Source organism: Myripristis murdjan, chromosome 6, assembly GCF_902150065.1.
Source record: "Myripristis murdjan chromosome 6, fMyrMur1.1, whole genome shotgun sequence".
Classification (NCBI taxonomy): domain Eukaryota; kingdom Metazoa; phylum Chordata; class Actinopteri; order Holocentriformes; family Holocentridae; genus Myripristis; species Myripristis murdjan.
The window spans coordinates 10,083,967-10,102,131 of record NC_043985.1 but is presented as its reverse complement, the minus strand read 5'-3'; the positions used below and the strand labels follow the sequence as shown (position 1 = coordinate 10,102,131).

General features: G+C 44.6%; 1 protein-coding gene across 4 annotated transcripts in view; it reads right to left on the bottom strand.

Moving 5' to 3' along the window:
* ripor1 (RHO family interacting cell polarization regulator 1) overlaps positions 1 to 18,165 on the bottom strand; it is a 62,829-nt gene continuing 44,664 nt past the window's right edge. For 3 of the 4 annotated variants that reach the window (XM_030053229.1, XM_030053227.1, XM_030053230.1), the window contains 12 exons: positions 16,294 to 16,416; positions 14,834 to 15,006; positions 14,001 to 14,706; positions 12,618 to 12,754; positions 11,369 to 11,489; positions 10,132 to 10,267; positions 8,114 to 8,275; positions 7,846 to 8,004; positions 5,973 to 6,169; positions 4,770 to 4,853; positions 4,244 to 4,334; positions 1 to 3,841 (listed from right to left, as the gene is read on the bottom strand). In XM_030053229.1, coding sequence (XP_029909089.1) covers positions 3,744 to 3,841; positions 4,244 to 4,334; positions 4,770 to 4,853; positions 5,973 to 6,169; positions 7,846 to 8,004; positions 8,114 to 8,275; positions 10,132 to 10,267; positions 11,369 to 11,489; positions 12,618 to 12,754; positions 14,001 to 14,706; positions 14,834 to 15,006; positions 16,294 to 16,416 — 2,187 coding nt within the window. In that variant the 3' untranslated portion in view covers positions 1 to 3,743. The remainder of the gene's footprint in view (positions 3,842 to 4,243; positions 4,335 to 4,769; positions 4,854 to 5,972; positions 6,170 to 7,845; positions 8,005 to 8,113; positions 8,276 to 10,131; positions 10,268 to 11,368; positions 11,490 to 12,617; positions 12,755 to 14,000; positions 14,707 to 14,833; positions 15,007 to 16,293; positions 16,417 to 18,165) is intronic. The other variant, XR_003928336.1, reaches the window with a different exon arrangement.

The window sequence follows — 18,165 nt, the reverse complement described above, 5'->3', positions numbered from 1 at the left end:
TCTGTCTTAAACACATTTTAATAATAATCTGTATATGTTTGACAACCAGGCAAGACAAATGCCAGGGAATATATTTTAGAAACATTTTAGAAAAGAAAAGAAAATAACAATCATGATGAAATAAAACACTTATTTCCAATGCTGCACAATCTACCAACCTTATGGAAAAAAAAATAGTCTGCTGCAGTGTTTTTGCACTGCTTCACTTTTTCTTCATTCTTAAATAAAGTATCTCTGTAAGTCTCATAGCATCTCTTTCACTATCAAACCTTGAGGCACTTAATTCCTGTAAGATGCTGCATGAATGCATAGGTATAGCAGTAGCTGGCTGTCGGGGCTGAATGCTGAGTCCTGGCAGCTACAGCCCACCTGACTGCAGGGCCAGCCGAGCTCATATTGCAAAGCAGACCTGACTTGGCGTAAGGTTGCATGTTTGATCAGCCCTTGCAAATCCCAACAAAAACCTGAGCAGGAAACCAGTCTTCTCATGGACCGAGCAGCAGAGCAGAGATTCATTATTGCTTGCGATGAGAAGGAGAGCTTCCATGCCGGCTGCAGGGCTGCTTCCTGACGTCCTCCACACTGACAGGCTCTGGAAGCAGGCGAGTCCCAGTGCATACTGGCATTGCCGAGCATGTCTTTGAGCAGCTCAGGCCAGTCTCAGGGGAAAACACAGGACAGACAACTGATGCAATGTGTGTGTCCCCTCTAAAAGGACAGTTCACCCAATTTGGAAAATAGAAATCACTCCCCCAGCTGTTCTGCAGGACAGTGGTGCTGCTGTCTTCCTCTCATCATTATCAAGTGGCTGAATCCTGGCTGGAAGCTCCACATGCTAACTGTTAGCGTCCTGCCATTGCGCTGGACCCCCCCACCTGGGATTTAGCTGGCCTGAATAACAGCTTTTACAAATTCACACTGTAATTATTCACATTGTAGTTTTATCCTAGAGGTATCCTGTGAGCTGGTTTGAATTTCCAACCTTTACTCATTAGGATTCTCACTAGTGATGAAGGGAATACGTCAGTGCATATAATCCACTCAAATTATGTAACAAACAAAGTTTGAGTTTGATGATGTTAAGGCTTCTTTGAGTGGATTAAGGTGGTTCTTTTGAAGAGTGTTAGCTGGGGGGAAGTTCACTTCAATGGCAGGAGGCTAACAGTTAGCATGTGGAGCTTCTAGCCAGGATCCAGCCTCTTAATAACGATGAGAGGAAGACAGCAGCACCACTGTCCTGCAGAACAGCTGGGGGTGATTTTTATTTTCCAAGATGAACGCTGTGTTTTGGTGCAGGCAGCGTGCACACACTGAGCCGGACAGACAGACACACAGCCTCTGTCCTGCAGCAGCCATGTTGGCGTCAGCGCTCGGATCCACAGCAGCTGAGAGCCTCTAAGCTTCTGCTCAGACATTTCTTCTGGAAAATGCCGCAGCAACATGGCGCCCGCTGCAGAACCGGGGTCACTTCACCTTCAACTCAGTCCATTCCAACACTTCAGCCTGTTTTCAGATCCAACCTTCTAAGAAAGATGGAAATCCACTCCTTTCTGCCTAAAGGCCAGAACTTTAAAGTGAAACACTGTTTCGAGGGAAAATCTGAATTTACTGAATTCAAAGTGAATTTGTCCTTGACCTGGCAAAACCCTGAACCCGCTCTGAGCCGCTCTGTTCTCCTCCAGGGATTTGTCCTCATCTGCTCAAAAAGGCAAGTCCTCCACAGGTCTCTGGCATAGTAATAAAAATACTGAGCATGGAGCTCAAAATAAATGCTAACACCTTTACAGTAGATATCAGATTGCTGTATCATCATGCCAGTGTCAAAGTGTCATAGAAAGTGGTGTCTTAACCAATCACTCAGTCAATCAATAGATCAGATTCACTGGTTGAGTGATTGAAAATAAATGGTGTCTTCAGTAGAACAGAAAGAGCACTCATAACAACACAAAGTGTGAATTTACAAATTAAGACTGCTCTAAAAAAAAAAAAAAAAAAAAAAAAAACAATTTACAATATAGTCACATAACATATACAATTCCAGTGGTAATAATTATATATATATATATATATATATATATTTTTTTTTTTTTTTTTTTTTTCATTAAGAATAAGCTATGCTTTGCCATGATAATACAGAACATTGGCACTGAATTGTTTGAACCTTTGTCTCATACAAGCCTGCAGGGACTCACACCAAGCAGGGATAACGATCAGACAGCTTCATAAAGACTCTGCAGTGTGGAACCTGTGTGTTAGGACAGGGGGCTTAGCTGTGTGTGTGTGTGTGTGTGTGTGTGTGTGGGCCAACATGAGGACATCCCAGACCTGAAAAAAAGCTGTTTTTGGCCTCATGTTCACCTTCTGAAGTGAAGCCCAAATCTCACAGTAAATGATGCAGTGACAGTGACACACACAGAGGACAACCGACAGCCTCTGACTTCTCACTCATTTTTCAGATTTCCTGGTGTTTCCCGGTGTTTAGTTTGCTGGAACAGACTGCTGGACTGGTGTGACTCTACCATACTGGGTGGCAGTAAACCTGGCCTGTGGTGTGGTCTGTTTCCCTGACGGAGCTGAAACCTCCTCACCAGCTGCTCTGAGCTCCACTGGGTGTCCATTCACTTCCACAGCAAACAACTCCCACAATAACACTTCTGGTGCAAACACGCAAACACAAACATGAACAGAGCGGATTATGCCAATATAATTGTGTAGTTACAGTTATGTGTGACAGTACTACCAGGTTATTTCTTCCTGGTGTGAGGTCACTCTGCAGACGTTTCCTGCAGGAGCCACTTGTCAGATCTACTTCCAGCTCAGAAGGAAAACAACAAGAGTTGTTTAATTCCCTCAAAACATGGGTACCAGAACGTGTTGTTTTTACAGTGGGCATAATCTGCTTTTATGTGTTGGTTTATGTGCTGAAAGTGTGGGAGCTGCTGTGGAAGTGAATGGAGAGACAGAAATACATTTGAGCAGCATGTGGACACAGGGAACTAAACCTGCAGTGATGGACAGTGTAAACCGGTCAGATATTAAAATGACATTTTCCTGCAAGTAAAAGGGATTCTGTTTTGATCTTAAAATACAACTTTTTTTTTGTCTATTTCTTGTTAAATTGGTATATATTATGGCATGGACATTTAGCTAATCAGGGGACAAAGTTTCATGTCATGATTTTAAATAGCTCTGTAAGTAGCTTTTTCTAGTATTCTTTTTCATGTTGTGTTTCTGATAGTTTAGAGGCTCAGTTTTGTGTTTGGGTCAGTTTTGAGACACCAGAAATCGGATGAAAAAGCCCTGATGTTGGTATAATACATTTTTGTTCTGCACATACACAGTCCTGCAGCCGGGAAGCTTGAGATGCTTGGTTTTCCTGCAGCCTGACAAACTCCACTGCACAGCCTGCTCCCAGTCCGTCCTCCCATCCTCCCAGTTAAGGCAGATAAGATGACACGTCCTTCCCAACATCCACATAGTCCAGCTGATTTTGAAGAGTAGTTACCACAGATTCATTTAGTAGTGTGTGTGTGTGTGAGTTGTATGCCCAGTGTTAACTATAACAGTGGCTGTCATCTTCCACATGGGTATTATTGCACCCTCTCTGACAGTGTATGCACTTTATATTAATGTTATAAATGTGATGTTGGTGAAGGAGTTTGGGAACAGTACAACATCATGATACATCAAACATATTCATATTGTACTGCTGGTGTGTGTGTGTGTGTGTGTGTGTTTGTGTGTTAGAAGGCTGTGCTGGCCATGCTACCAGGAGCGAAGAGTCTTGGTATGCCATCCTGAGACGTCTCGACATGTCGGTGGGCCATCTTTCCCTCCTCGCCTGTTCAGCAAAGTGAACAAATGAGCAACCAAAAAAAATGAATGAATGAATGAATGAATGAATGAAGGAGGGAATATTTTGATTTGTTTCACAGCACAGTCTGACATGTTCCCGTGGTGGACGGGACCGTCATACATTTCATATCAAGGCTCTATTGCCGTTTTTATGTCCGAAAAGAAAGAATGAATTAAAATCCCATAAAGGAATGTTTTTCACATTTCTGGTGACATTGGTGACAAATGGCAAATGAATGAAAGAGAGAAAAAAATATGTTACAGAAGAATATGACTGTTAATCCTCTAAACTAATGCAATTAAATGCATCTTATATGGTCAGGCTGTGCCAAAATCATATCAAACTGCTTATTATTCTTTTCATCATCATCATCATCCACATGATTACCGAGCACTAGCAGGGCTTGTTTGGCAGCGTCTCTGACTTCCTCCTTGTCTGTTTGACACAGATACACCAGCTGGTCGATGCTTTCTTTAGCCTGGAAAAAAAAAAAAACAGAGACAATAGATGCAGGGATGGAGCTGTGGTGAGTCTACAGGTGAGTCATATGTACATACAAGTTGCAAACAAAACATATTTTGAGCAGTTTTGTGCAAAAAGTCTCAAAAGTAGTCAGTAGGAAGCTTTTTGAATTCTTGGCAGTGTGGAAGAGCCTCTGTGGCAGCGTTTAGGTCGCCACAGTAAAGGCCCACAGTGCATGTTTATATAAAGCGTACTGTGTGTCATCTCAGCAAAATGTCTGCTCAGGTGAGGGGGGGCTGGTAAGGACACAGCCTTGACACATGACACTCAGGTGCCCCTCACGTTTGACGTTTAACTTGAGGGGAATATCAGCCCAGATACCGGGCTAAGCCTACGCTGCTCACCGTCACCTGCTGTGAGCCTCTAGCTGTGTGTGTGTGTGTGTGTGTACCTTGAGACAAGCTAACGCCTTGCATCCACACACTCTGGTCTCCACGTTCTCATCCTCCAGCAGCTCCAGGCAGCTCACCAAGGCCTGGGGAGAGAGGCACAGCTCATGTTTATTCACACACCATCTACAAGCCTCCTGACACAACCCTGCTCATGTGAATGTAATACATGGTTTGTATATGTGGTAGCAATTACGGTATTTGAATAATATTGCACGCATCAATGTTTTTTTTTTCTTTTTTCCTGTGGCTCCACATTTTCTAATACTGTTATTTTGCACAACAGCATAATACAGTAATCCACACTTTGTTCCTCATGTTTTCTGACGTGATGTGTTCTTTGTAACATAGTTGTTATATCAACACTGCATCCTGTTCTGGATGGGGAAGCGAGAAGTAACACACAATTCTGTGACTGGAGACGCCTGTTTTTTTCCTCTGGCATGTTTTATATCAGAGTGCGCTGAAACACACGCGTTTGCCGTGGTTTCTTTGAGTTCACCAGTGAAACCCGACATAATAGGAATGCATGAAAAAGGGCTGCAAATCCGTAATAAATGACCTTCTTCCAAGAGTTCTGACAACGACCCGTAGGAGTTCAAGTTTGTTTCCAGCCTTTACTGACTGTTGCAGTGTCTGTGAGCTGCACATGGCCACAGACACTGTCACAGTTATAAAGAACAAAGTGACTCCCTCTGACCTGAACCTGGCCAGCAACAAAACACTTCCACAAACAAACAAACAAACAAACAAAAAGTGTGTAGTGATACAGAGGCAGTGCTGTGGCAGAATGTAGTCCCACTGTTCTGAAAGCCAGGCTACTGAAAAGAGCGCTGCAAGTGGAACTGAAACAGGCGTGTTGCTGTGCATCGCTCAAAACAGTTTTCATTTGCCACACAAATCATGTTGTTTTCCCATCTCTGTCTGCTTCTTTCATTTTGCTCCTGGTGAAGCTGTGAGGGAGGGAGCTGACGGACCAGATGTGCTAAATGCACTGAACTCACTGCACCACAGTACAGGTAAGACTATCACCTTACACACCATGTGATGTGTTGGAGGTCAGATACTGAGGTTTACATACAGCATTACATACACTTATACCACAAAGGAGTTAAATAATCTCATCAAAACTTTGGACTCTCTCTCTCTCTCTCTCTCTCTCTCTCTCTCTCTCTCTCTCACACCCAGACACACAGCCGTCTCACCCTCTCTCTGTGCCTGGGCTGCTCAGCCAGGCTTCGTAGCAGAGAGCTGGCAGAGGCCACCACTTTCCCTCGAGGATCTTTCAGCAATTTGGCAACAGCATGAAGCCCTTCTCTCTTCAGGCTGCACTCCGGGGGGCGCCGCAGAGCACGCACCAACACTTCCTGGTCACATGACGCGAGGGTTTGGACTAACCAGACTGCAGGAATGACAGTGATGGGAGAAGAAGCAGTCGAAGAGGTTAGGTCATGTTGTTAAGGAGTCAAAATCTTCCACAATTAACTAAATAAACTGGGATTATTAAAACACTGGATTTTCCAAGTACAAGTGGGAATGTTTGCCATGTTAACAGGTCGACAGAGCATTGTTCATATGTACAGAAACTACACATACATGTGTTGTAAAAAACTATTTACTATCAAATACAGACAAAGAATCATCCAGCTGATGTTGATATCAGCTCATTTTGCCTGAGACAGGGCAGCACGGCTGGCTGGCTGGCTGGCTGCCTGACTGCAAGACTGGCTGGCTGAAAGCTGGACAGATGATGTACCTCAGCACTATGATCCACTGACGAAAAAATTATGATTGGCCTGACGGGGGGCGGTAATTAAAAATCTAAATTGAACAAAAAATCCAGCTATCCTTCCAAATTGCACTGATCGGCCTTATGAAGGCAGTATCTTTAAAAGGTCAGAATTTTTTTTCTACTTATATAAAACTTAGATTGGATGATGCACAATGGCACTGAGGTCTGCTGTTTAAAAAATTACACACTGATTGGCCTGATTGCACACCGTAGTTAAAGGCCAAAGTGTCGAGTCTGGGAAGGTGTAAGTCAGACTGATACTAAACTTTGATCGGTCACTATAATTAAAGGTCAGCATTGTTAACTCATGATCCAACTTTGATGCAACTTGGGAAGAGGACACATTTTTGGCACAAGGTTCTGGCATTTAAAAAAATAAAACTAAATGACCTGATGGAGGCACTATAATTAAAGGTCAACATGATCAACTTGGAAAGGCGTCACCTGCTGCACCTCCTGCCCTCTGAGGCTCTGACAACCGCCTGCAGCCCAGTTTTCATACTCGAGGACTGAAGCATTTTAGAATATATGACTGACCCAAGGAAAGCCAGCATCGTTTGGGCCAAAATGTTCACTGCTGTTTATCTGTGTGTGTGTGTGTCCTGTTGGAGTACACAAGCTCACATGACAGTCTGATATGTCACTAAGAGTCAAACAAACTCGGTGGCGGTGAAGCAGCTACAGGACTGACCTCCTGAACATGACGACACCTGGAAACTGCAAAGATAATCCTGAGGTGTTCCAGGGCTGGGAAGCTCCTCCTCAGCTGCTCTGATAATCCACAACACTATACTTCTGTCTCTCCATTCACTTCCACAGCAAACAGCTCCCCAAGATACACTTTGAGCACATTAACAAACACCAACAAAGCAGATTATGACAATATAAAATACCACATCGAGTCCTGGTGCCATTTATTTTAGGACACTGAACGTCTCTTTTCTTGTTTTTTTCCTGTTTGAATTGGAAAGTAGATCCGGCAGGTAGCATCGGCAGGAAACTTGGGCATGGTAACCGTGTGCCAGGAAGAAACAACGGTGCTTTCACAATTACATGAAAAAAAGAACTTTTTTTTAATATAATGGCACAATCTGCTCTCACGAGTGTTGGTTTATGTGCTGAAAGTGTTATTTTGATAGAAAGAGATCCAGTGTTGTGGATTATCAGCTGGATTATCAACCAGAGGAGCTCAGAGCAGCTGCTGAGGAGGTTTCAGCTCACATCACATCAGGGAACCAGACCACCTACACCAAACCTCAGCTGAATTAAATGTGTGTGTGTTGTACCCTCTTCAGCCAGCTCGCTGATGTGTGTGTCCATGTCGCAGATGCCGTCAGCCTCCAGGTAGCTCCACAGCTGGAACACCGTGACCATCATCTTGTCTCTGCCGCCGCCGCGCCGCGGCAGCTGCTGCTCCAGCAGCCGCTCCAGCAGCCGCATGAACACTGGACACACACACACACACACACAGCTCTGAATGTGGTGCATGCACAAACACACACACACACACACGATAACTTGCATGTACACAGTGATGTCCTGCTTTCCCTGTACCTGCGTCGGCCATGTTGGCAGCCCGCTCGGGGAGTTTGGCTGAGTAGACCGTTGCCAGGGTAACCAGGAAGGACTCTGCGGAGACGCTGTACACGCTGCCCTGACCCACACACTGTTGCCATAGCGACGTGGCGCCCTGACACTGCTCCAGCTGTGGTATTACTGTGATTGAAGGAAGAAGGGATGGAGAGGTGAAGGAGAGGGAGGGAGGTGGAAACGCAGAGAAACAGACAAACAGAAATTATAATTCATCTGTCAGCTCTTCTGACACTGAAACTGACGGAAACTGAGCAAACAGGCTGACTTCACCTGAGTCAATGAAAAAACAGCCACAAAACAGCTGATGCTGTGCTAGGCCTGAACATGAGAGCTTCTAACTGAATGTGACTGATGAACTTTTTCAACACTAAAATGTGGGAATGAGGAGAGTCAAGGATTTTTGGTCATTTCTATTCCATTATTTAAAGCTCGACTTTGCCATATTTGGATGCTGGTGACCCCAAGTGGCAACAAGAGGTAACTGCCTCACCTGGCAGGGCTGTGACGCTGCCAGGAGGAGATCAGCACAGATTCTACACATGGAAGGACAAACAAACCTCAAAGATGCTCCCTCTAAATGCTCGTTTAAAAATGTGATTCCAAATGTGGATACCAAAAAAAAAAAAAAAAAAAAAAAAAATCAAAGAGTGCCTTTTGATTCCAAGTTTACACATAAGTGACTTCACAGCTGGAATGACACGATGCACTAAACTGCACACAGCACGTTCATGTTGACCAGCCTGGCCAGTCTGTGAGGAGTTACACCAACAGATGTCAAAGATACAGCAGGAAAAAAATCCAAATGTACTTTAAGTCCATGGCTGCATGTCAGTCACACATTGTGCTCTGTTTTGGCTGCTGTCCCCCCTCGGCTGGATGAGGGAATCCCCAAAATGCCCAGATACAAAACGACTAACAAACAAGTAGGATTCAGTTCAAACTTCCAAAAAACAAGGGAGCATTTATTCTCCTTTGTTCTCTTATTTTGTCTAATTTCTACAAGAGTAAGGTAAGGGTAAGGTAAGGGTAAGGTTAGGGTAAGCTTCTAGCATTAAGTGTATCCAACAGTTTAGCAGAATGATGGTGGAATAAAAAAAAACAAACAAAAAAACGAAGCATTCCATACAGATGTAAGTTCATTTGACAGCATCACGTTTTGATAGTTTCTCTGTTTGAATAGTTCATAGTGCTGCACAGGACAGAGCATTTCATGTATTTCAGTGACCTGGTATCCACAAAAAAAGTTTTAGGTTACTGAGTATTGTTGGCTGCAGTTACCTGGCTGTAAACATGAGAGTACAGCCTGCTGAGAAGAGGATTGCTGTAAGGCCTGTTCAGTTTATCTCCCGAGTCTCTTCCCTGGCTGAGAAGCAGAAAGCCTGACATTCTGTATGTGGAGCATGTGCTCACGTGACAGAACAGTAATGTGACCTGAGCGCCGCTGTCTGATGGTCAGTGCTGTGGATTATGAGCCCAGAGGAGCACAGAACACCTGATCAGGATATTTCTCCCTCATGTGGACTCAGGTCACTCCAAACAGCCACACCTGTCCCAGCCAACACTACCAAAGGTCAGTTTGGCTCGAAATCGTCTTTCACTTTTTTATCTATTCGATTGTTTAGGGAAAAGTTGCCTGTCAGCATGGGACAGATGTAGTGATGGACAGACAGATCAGAGTGAGGTTGCAGTTAATGATTTTTTTCATTGTCAATTAATCTATTGATTATTTTTTCAAGTAAGTGATATAAGTTAGTATCTAAAGAGTAGAAATGCTCGTGGGAACTGCTTTCGTATTCTGACCAGCAGCCAAAGTGTTAATTTCATGATGATATGATGGGAGAAAAGGTGAGCATACCCTGGCCAAGTGGAAATCAGCCAATGGCATTCTGATTTCATAAATTATCTAAATTATGACAAGCTGCTTGTCTGTTTGACTGTTTGTTCTGTCAGGAGAGAAGAGCAACAGGTGAGCAGCTCACCTTGGTCACACTGTGTGAGTCCCCTGGGGTTGTCCTTGATGATGCGTCGTATGATCTCTAAGACCCGAGCCTCTCTCAGCAGCCGGTCCAGAGCGTACATCTCCCCGCACCGCAGAGGCCCAAACATCCCGAGGCGCTGCAGAGGAACACCGGCCCACTTCAGTTCTGTTCAGCTCATTTTTTAAGCAATTTTATCTTCAAAATTTGGCCTCTTTTTGCCCTCTTGACAGTTTGTACAAAGTGCAAGCCTCTCCGACTCTTACCATGACCAAACTGAGGTCAGACTGATCAGTAAGACATTAGAAAGCAGACACATGGAGAGTTTTAGTGTCTCTGAGTCTGAATGTTTTTTTTTCCAAAAGAAGCCCTGGACTAGTACAAAATTCTAGGAGAAACATCGATACTCAAATTAAAAGAAACTAAACCCTGACACAAAATAGTGGCTATCAGCTGACATGCAATCAAAAAAAACCCAAAACAAACAAACAAACAAACAAACAAAAAACAGTACAGCCCTATATCGATATCAGCCCTCAAAATTCCATATCAGGAAGCCCTGTTCCCACATGGGTCTGTCACAATGGCTTCTTCTCTCTATGTTTACTTAATATGTATATGTATTGTTTGTTTACATGGACAGATTATCAACTATGACACCAGTTTCGCGAGTCTCACTTTTGTATTTCCTGGCGGTAAGCAGTGACCGGCGGGGCTTTGCTGCTCAGTTTCTCTCTGACCAATCAGAGCTCTGTGGCGTTTCACGTCACATTTTAGTGTCGGCTCGGCTCGCTTGGAGCCTCAACAGGGATGCTTCTGGCATCCGACTAACCCAAACTTTTACCCAATGGAAAACCAAAAACAACAGGTAGAGCCAAGGTGAGTAGAAACAGCATCATGTCATGGAAAAGGGCTATTACAGAGTATATCTTTTAGTATTTGTATTATGATATTTTATATACAAATACTGTATAATTACAGAGAAAAAAAGCAAGCTATGACCTCCATTCACTGGTCAACAGGAGGCAACAATATGAACAAAAGTTAATTATATTTTCTGGAACAAATGCCATACTGCTGTTATTCTAATTATTAAATTATTATTTTGGCATTTAAAACATGCCCTCACATAACCTGCACAGACTGTACACTTCTTACTAAACTGACTGCAGGGGGGTTTCACACTAAAACACTCATTACATGGGATGACTCTGGGGAGTTCTTTGCTTCTATGTCTTACCAGCAGCTGTGTGCTGCAGTTCCTCAGGTGGACCACCAGGGAGCGGTCTAGCACAGTGCAGCCAGTGGTGAGGGGGGGCATGGGGGAGGCGGGGGCGTCCCAGCCTCGGTCTGGATGCCGCCTGCACACAGAAACTCGAGTTTAGGAGGTGAACACAGCGGCCTCCTCGCCAGCCTCCTGCTGCTCAGCAACACAAACACACAGCAGGCCTGGTGCCTGCTCTGTTTTAACATTTACAACAAATAAGATATATAGTGCTTCTGCACTGAAGTTATACTTAGACCCAGTATTCAAAATCTTTAAATTTGACCATTTCCATGTGAAAAAAACCCCCACTGTGAATCAAGGTGGAAAGCCTCTAAAACAGCACGTAACCCATGGGGCAATACAGCCCTCCACTGACATCCAGGGCAGGAATAACAGCGACACTGCCAATAATAATAACATTCATGCAAACATGCATGTCTATGAAATGTTAGAATGCAATTAAAATTGCACACAGTACAATCAGGTGAAGTTCTTCCTTTAAAGAGGCAGGGTGGTATCGATCAGTTCCATAATATTCAATCAAACTGCATCCTACCCATCACATGCGAGGTGAACCACCCTGACGAGACCAGATCTGATGTTTAATGAAAGTCAGCTAACAATTCCAGCCTTTCAAGAAATGAAGTACAGCATTATGCTGCTGTGAGTGCAAAACAGGCTCAGAGAAAGCAGAGAAAAAGAACAGAATCAAAAAGACTGATAACATGCAATGAGAGAATATATAAAATGAAAAATGCACAGCATCCACTTGAGACTAGAGTAGCAGCATAATTTCTCTCTAAACCCTTATTGTCTCCATAAAGCATGGTGATAAGGTCATAATTAGTGCTTCAGTGCTCTCAGCTGCACAGACCAGTGCAGTCACTGGTTTGTGTGGTTCAAAGTGCTGGTGCGTGACTGATCCACCAGAGGGCAGCAAAACACCACATTAGAACAAGGAAGATGTTTGTCAGGCAAATCATGTATAGGCTTTAATGGCTCCATCATCGGTGAAATTTGATCTGTTTTCTCTAAGTTCAACTCATATTTGTAACTTCACAATTTCAGCACTTCACTTCTTTCAAAACTTGGATTTTTCTCATGAATATGTCTCCTCAAACAGTTCCTCATGTGGTTGCAAATGATTTCCTCTGAGACTAAAAGAAAAAGTAGAAATAGACTGATTAACTTCATTGTAAAAATGTTGATTTTCGCTACTCACCTGCCACTTTTACTCCTCTTGTCACCTTCCTCCTCCTCCTCCTCCTCAGCGTCAGAGGTGTTCAGGAAGTCAAAACTGCCCAGAGCCGTTTCCACCGTTAGGCTGACAACACTGGGTGACGGGCTGTGCCTGCCGCCCTGCAAACACACACACACACACACGGTCACACACATATGCACCATCAGACAGTCAGATATAAGTTCACAGGTTGACGTGAACACACACTCAGGCCACACACACACCTGGTTACACCCTGATATCAAACAATGAAAACAGAGTCTGACACCAGCTGCACATTTTAAGCTCTGCAGAAACCACATCTCTGAAAAATCTGTCCCTCAGGATCAGGGTTAGACCAGTCCGGACAGGAACTGGTATTTTCACATATCAAACAAGTGGCTATAATAATCTAATTTAAACACATGCTTTGCATCCATTTTGGTGAGTGATCGTGCATGGTGTGCCTTTAAAATGCTTTAATCATTCTTGTTTTTCTTGTATTTCACAAACCCTTTTCAGCAGGTTGGCTCTGACTCAGAGCGACACATTTTGTTCAAGTGAGGTGCGATGTAAGCTGTAACACTGGCCTTACATTTATTAATTATTATTAAGAGTAACTCCAGGCAAAATCTATTTCAGTGATTCATTTTTACTGGCACGAGAGCAATGAAGTCTCATTATATCAAAGCTGTAAACATGCTGACTCACACACACACACACACACACTCGACTGACATATTGTGGTGCATTGTGGGGTGGGTAAAGCTTCAGGAGGGGCAGGAAGGTCCGCACCCTCCTCCGGCCCCCTGGGAAACAAGGATTTCTGGGAAGTCCTGCTGTCTTCCTCGCTGCGCTCTTGTTTCTGTGAATGTGAGGGACAGTCCAGCCTCCCACACAGTCTAATCTTATCTAACACCACCTTTTCCAGTCACTGCGTCCTCACTACGCCAACAGAATAAAGAAATTCCCCATTAAAAACTGAATGTTCTGTTGCTCACAACCAAAAGGGTGTATCCCCTACCCAAGTCAATAACTGGAGCCTCAAGAGACTGAATGAAAAGTTCACTACGGAAGCAGTGACGGAAATGTGACGATCACAAGTCCACAGTGTCCGTCACACTTCGTCCGAGGGATGTGATTTGAATATGTAAATTTGGGAAAAACCACTGGAGTTTTTGGATCCAAGCTGACATCTGACATTCAAACTCCACAAAATAACAAGTATTCAGTATTTTCTACAAGGCAAATGCCTACGAAGCAACATTTAGCCCATCATGGGACAGCTGAAAGCCAAGGTGGACCAGTGACTGGACTCATCTGATTAAAACACGCATCAGCCCATATCAGCCGCATGTGTCAGAAGCCTTTAGACTTCCACCTCACCTTCAGCGTAACTTGCAGCAGCCTCAATTCTTGCTCCAGGAGCTGTAGCTCAGGGAACTGGCCTCTGTAATCATCCAGAGACGAGATGACGGCTCCCAGGGCGTCCTCCACCTCGCTGTCCACCAGCCTCTCACCTTCACCGGACTCAGGAGCAGCTCCAGGCCCCGACGTCTCCTCGTCCTCCACGGACACCCGGTGAGCCACGTACGTCACGTCTATGGAGGACTCTATGCTCATGTGTGACTGTGTGTTAGCGTCCACACTTTCAGTCCTAGAGGCGGAGGAGGTACTGGCTTGATTCTTAGAAACCTCCTGGTCATCTTCTCCACGCTCTCGGTGGCGATCCGAGACATCAGCCACCGCGGTTTCTTCAACAACAGCAACTTTTCCCGGTGAAACTTTGGCTTCCATGGCAACAGCGCTGGGTAGATCTGGCACTCTGTCGGGCATCTCCATTTCAATGTCGTTGATAGAGACCCCAGATGTCAAAGAGTTTGCCTCCCCCGAGTCGCAGGCGGACCTGTCTGTCAGGACAACACCGTCGGCGCTGTTTTCACTGATGTGGCTGAGCGATCGTGAGTAGGAGCGAGAGGCGTGGCCGTTCGGCACCGCTCCACCCCCCGTTGATGTGAGCGGCTGTTTCCCAGAATCCTCTCCCTCACTTCCAGATATTGTTATCGTGGTGACTGGCCGCTCTTCTGCTTCCCTGTCAAGCAATCAATAGATCAAAACAGAGCTGATACAGCACGTTTCTGATTCCAAACGATGCCTTTTACACAGGAGGGAATATGACATGAGAGCAGAATAAAGATGATATGAATTTAAGCCGATACCTGTGACGCTTAAATTGGGGCTCTGTGATGGTGTGCGCTTCGCTGGTAGGCCTCAGTTTGTGGGTGGAGTTTGGTGTCGAGGAGGCTGAGTCTCTGGGGCAAAATGAGATGTCAATTTGAGAGCAGGAAGTTCCTGCTGCAGCCGGCTGGAGCTCTGGATTTACCACCGCCGGCTAGAGAGGAGAGAGAGAGAGAGAGAGAGAGAGAGAGAGAGAGAGAGAGAAAGGGATCTGAGGATCTGATAAATTCTGGACCGTCTTGGCCTGCATTATTTTCCAACATGTTGGAAAAGATTGTTGAGGGTCCAACCAGCCAGTTTTGTCACACTGGCCAATCAGACTGCAGCAGGACAGGCTATGACATCACTCTGTTTACTATACAACAGACAGATGAGGCCACATTCGCGCCCGAAACCGCCATCCTCTTCTTTGCATCTGCATGTTTGCATGTGCAAAAAAACAAGTCCACTTGATGCATGATTGTTCTCTTGCTGGTCACTAATTGTCAAACATCTACACTAATGACTCATTTCACTGTCCATCTTGCAAGGTCTGGTCCTTTCAGCGTCTCGTCTGTTCTGTTTGACGTTGGATTTGCTCGTTCAGTCTGTAATGTGCAAACTCGCATCGGGTCCTCATCCTCGGTTTTGATGCAGGGATGAGTTCAGGAGCCCAGTGGCTGTGAAACGACCTTCAACTACTGCTCATGTAATGAGCTTCTGGCCTGAAAGAGACGACAGCAACACACGTCTTCTAGGCTGATTACAGCCTTTATGAGGCATCGAGATCAATCTGCATGGTTGCAGTGAATCTCAGCTACTTCAGGACTTAAATCTCCTGCATCCTGATCACATATTTCATTTTCATTAACTGGATATGGACAAGTTTTGATGTCCTTTTGTTGTGTGAGCTGTTCAACAAGTCAGAAAGATCAGGAATAACCAACGGGAACAGAACACCAGAGACGGAAAAGGCAGCAATGAGTTGTTATTCAACTTCATGTTTTTGTCTGGTTCTGGTCCTTGTGGCGTGAGGGTTTGTGTTTTCTCTGCTTTGGGGAGACCTTGGCTGATCAGGGTTCCCCAGGTCCAACGGGCTGTCAAAGCAAATCCACATGATTGCAGGTGAATAACAGTTTAGTGTGAGATCCCTGAATCAAACCAGTCATCATGTGTTTGTGTTCCCCTTCAATGGAAGTGACGAAAACCTTCATGTGTCAGTGGTTGAGTGTGTGAGGTCCAGTCTGTCATCAGTCTGTTTGGTCATGCAGTCTGTGCCAGGCTGGGGTCAAACAGCACAGGACAGTGATTCCCAAACTCCAACCCTTGGCACCATCATGGCAACACAGTCAGTTTTAACAAAGACGATGACAGAGAGTCAAACTGAAAAGGGAGGTACAGACTGAGTAACATGATGATGGCTGAACAGAAGAGAAGGAGCATACAGAGTGCAGTGTGTTACCTTATGGTGTGTGGAGTTGCGTAGTCCTACAGAGAGCTGAGGACTGGAGGAATCATCTGAGGATTCAGAGGAATTAGACCAGGCCGTCCCGTTCTCCAGCTCCTCATGACGGCGCAGCATGTTCTACAACAGAGAGAGAAGTTAAAGGACTGAAGAGAGGAAAATGACTGACAGCAGTCTATAAGTCTGTCGATGACAGACGATGGCCAACAGAATCCATAAAACAAAAAACTCAATGAAGGAAACTTCTGAAGCCATTAGAAAGTGATGAAGACCACGGTGATTCATCAGCAGAAGTCTGCGGCGCACGAGCACTGGGATGTTTATGTTTATATTCCATTTATGGTAATATCGTGTAATAATATTTCTAATATAGCTTTGTAGCACCAATGCAATGCATAGAATGGCAGTTCTGATTTCAAAATAACAAAATCCTGACAAACTGAGGAGAATCCTGCATGAGTTAACATCACTCGGATTTCAGATAAAAGCAGCCAGACACAGTAAATAAAGGCTGGACCTCAAAGAAGAAAAGTTCAATATTATATATATATGTATGCACTGATCTGTGGGTCATATGAATATTTAATACATTGCCATGTGCAGAACTCAGTTTTTCAGACAACATTTCTGCCATGACGAAAGTTTCCAGTCAAAGCCGACGTAACCTGGCACAGCTGCACCTCTCAAGTGTTTTCATGTCATCCACTCTCAGACTGACAGCTGTCCACACATGGATCAACATTATTAGTAAGAGGGGAACCCCTGATTAGATCGTCTCTCTTCTACATGTAAGTGGGCTGATTTCTACTGAAATAAAATACCCGTTAAGCCACACCAGTATTCCTTTGGGGTACCTGGACCTGGTTTGGGGACACTCGATACAGCAAACATGTAATTCTGGACTGTGTGGGGAAGTAAATGTTTCTGTATGTGTGATTAACTCCATCGTGCTCGCTGAGCCTGATGTTACAGCTTGACAGAAGGAGAAAGCTACAGGCCCCATTTGTGTTTTGGATCTGGTCCATGGGCTGCAGCATGCTGACAGCGAGCTGGGTGATACGTGCTAACACCACACCGCATTACACAGCCCTGCCGGCTCACACACTCTGCACACACCTCCCTCTCGATAATGTTTTTCTCAGTGTGACATGCAGGCTTTGACTCTGCGTTTTTCACCTTTGCTGATCAGACACTTATCATGACAGCAACAGATTAGAACTGGACTCAGTGATATTCACTCCAGCACGTCTGCTGATCAGGTTGCCATCGGCACCGATGACTGATCCTGTAGATTCAGGCGACTTCAGCTTCTTGGCACACAGATGTATTGTCTAATTAGAGAGTCTGGCCGGCTGAGTGTAATTATCCTCTCAAACAAGCAAACAGCAGCCACTCTGCCTGGCTCTGCTCTGTTCTGCTTCACTGAAAAACCACAGCGTCGCCATGACAGTAACCAATCAGAGACTGACTTTTCAAATCTTGTAAAGTCGGCACGCTCCAAACCTTATAATGTGCCGTCTCAAGGAATCTGTGCTCTGCAGCATGCAGCTTTGTTTTCAGCTGCAGGCAGAAATAACTCCTCTGTTACACCGGGACAAAGGCAAACAAATCAAATGTATGGGACACTGATAAAAATGCAAAGCGCACGTTTCAAAGTTTGTTAAAATCTGACATTGTGTCTTTCCTCTCCCCACACAAACATGCTGATTCATGCAAACATATAAATGAGTTTAATATGTCAACTCCTCCTTTCCATCAAATTTTCCAACAAAAACTTTGGAAGCGAAGCATCTTGTAACTGCGATAGCAATATTGCAAAAATTGTAATATTGATTATTAGTGATCCAGGACACTGATAACCAATATTTA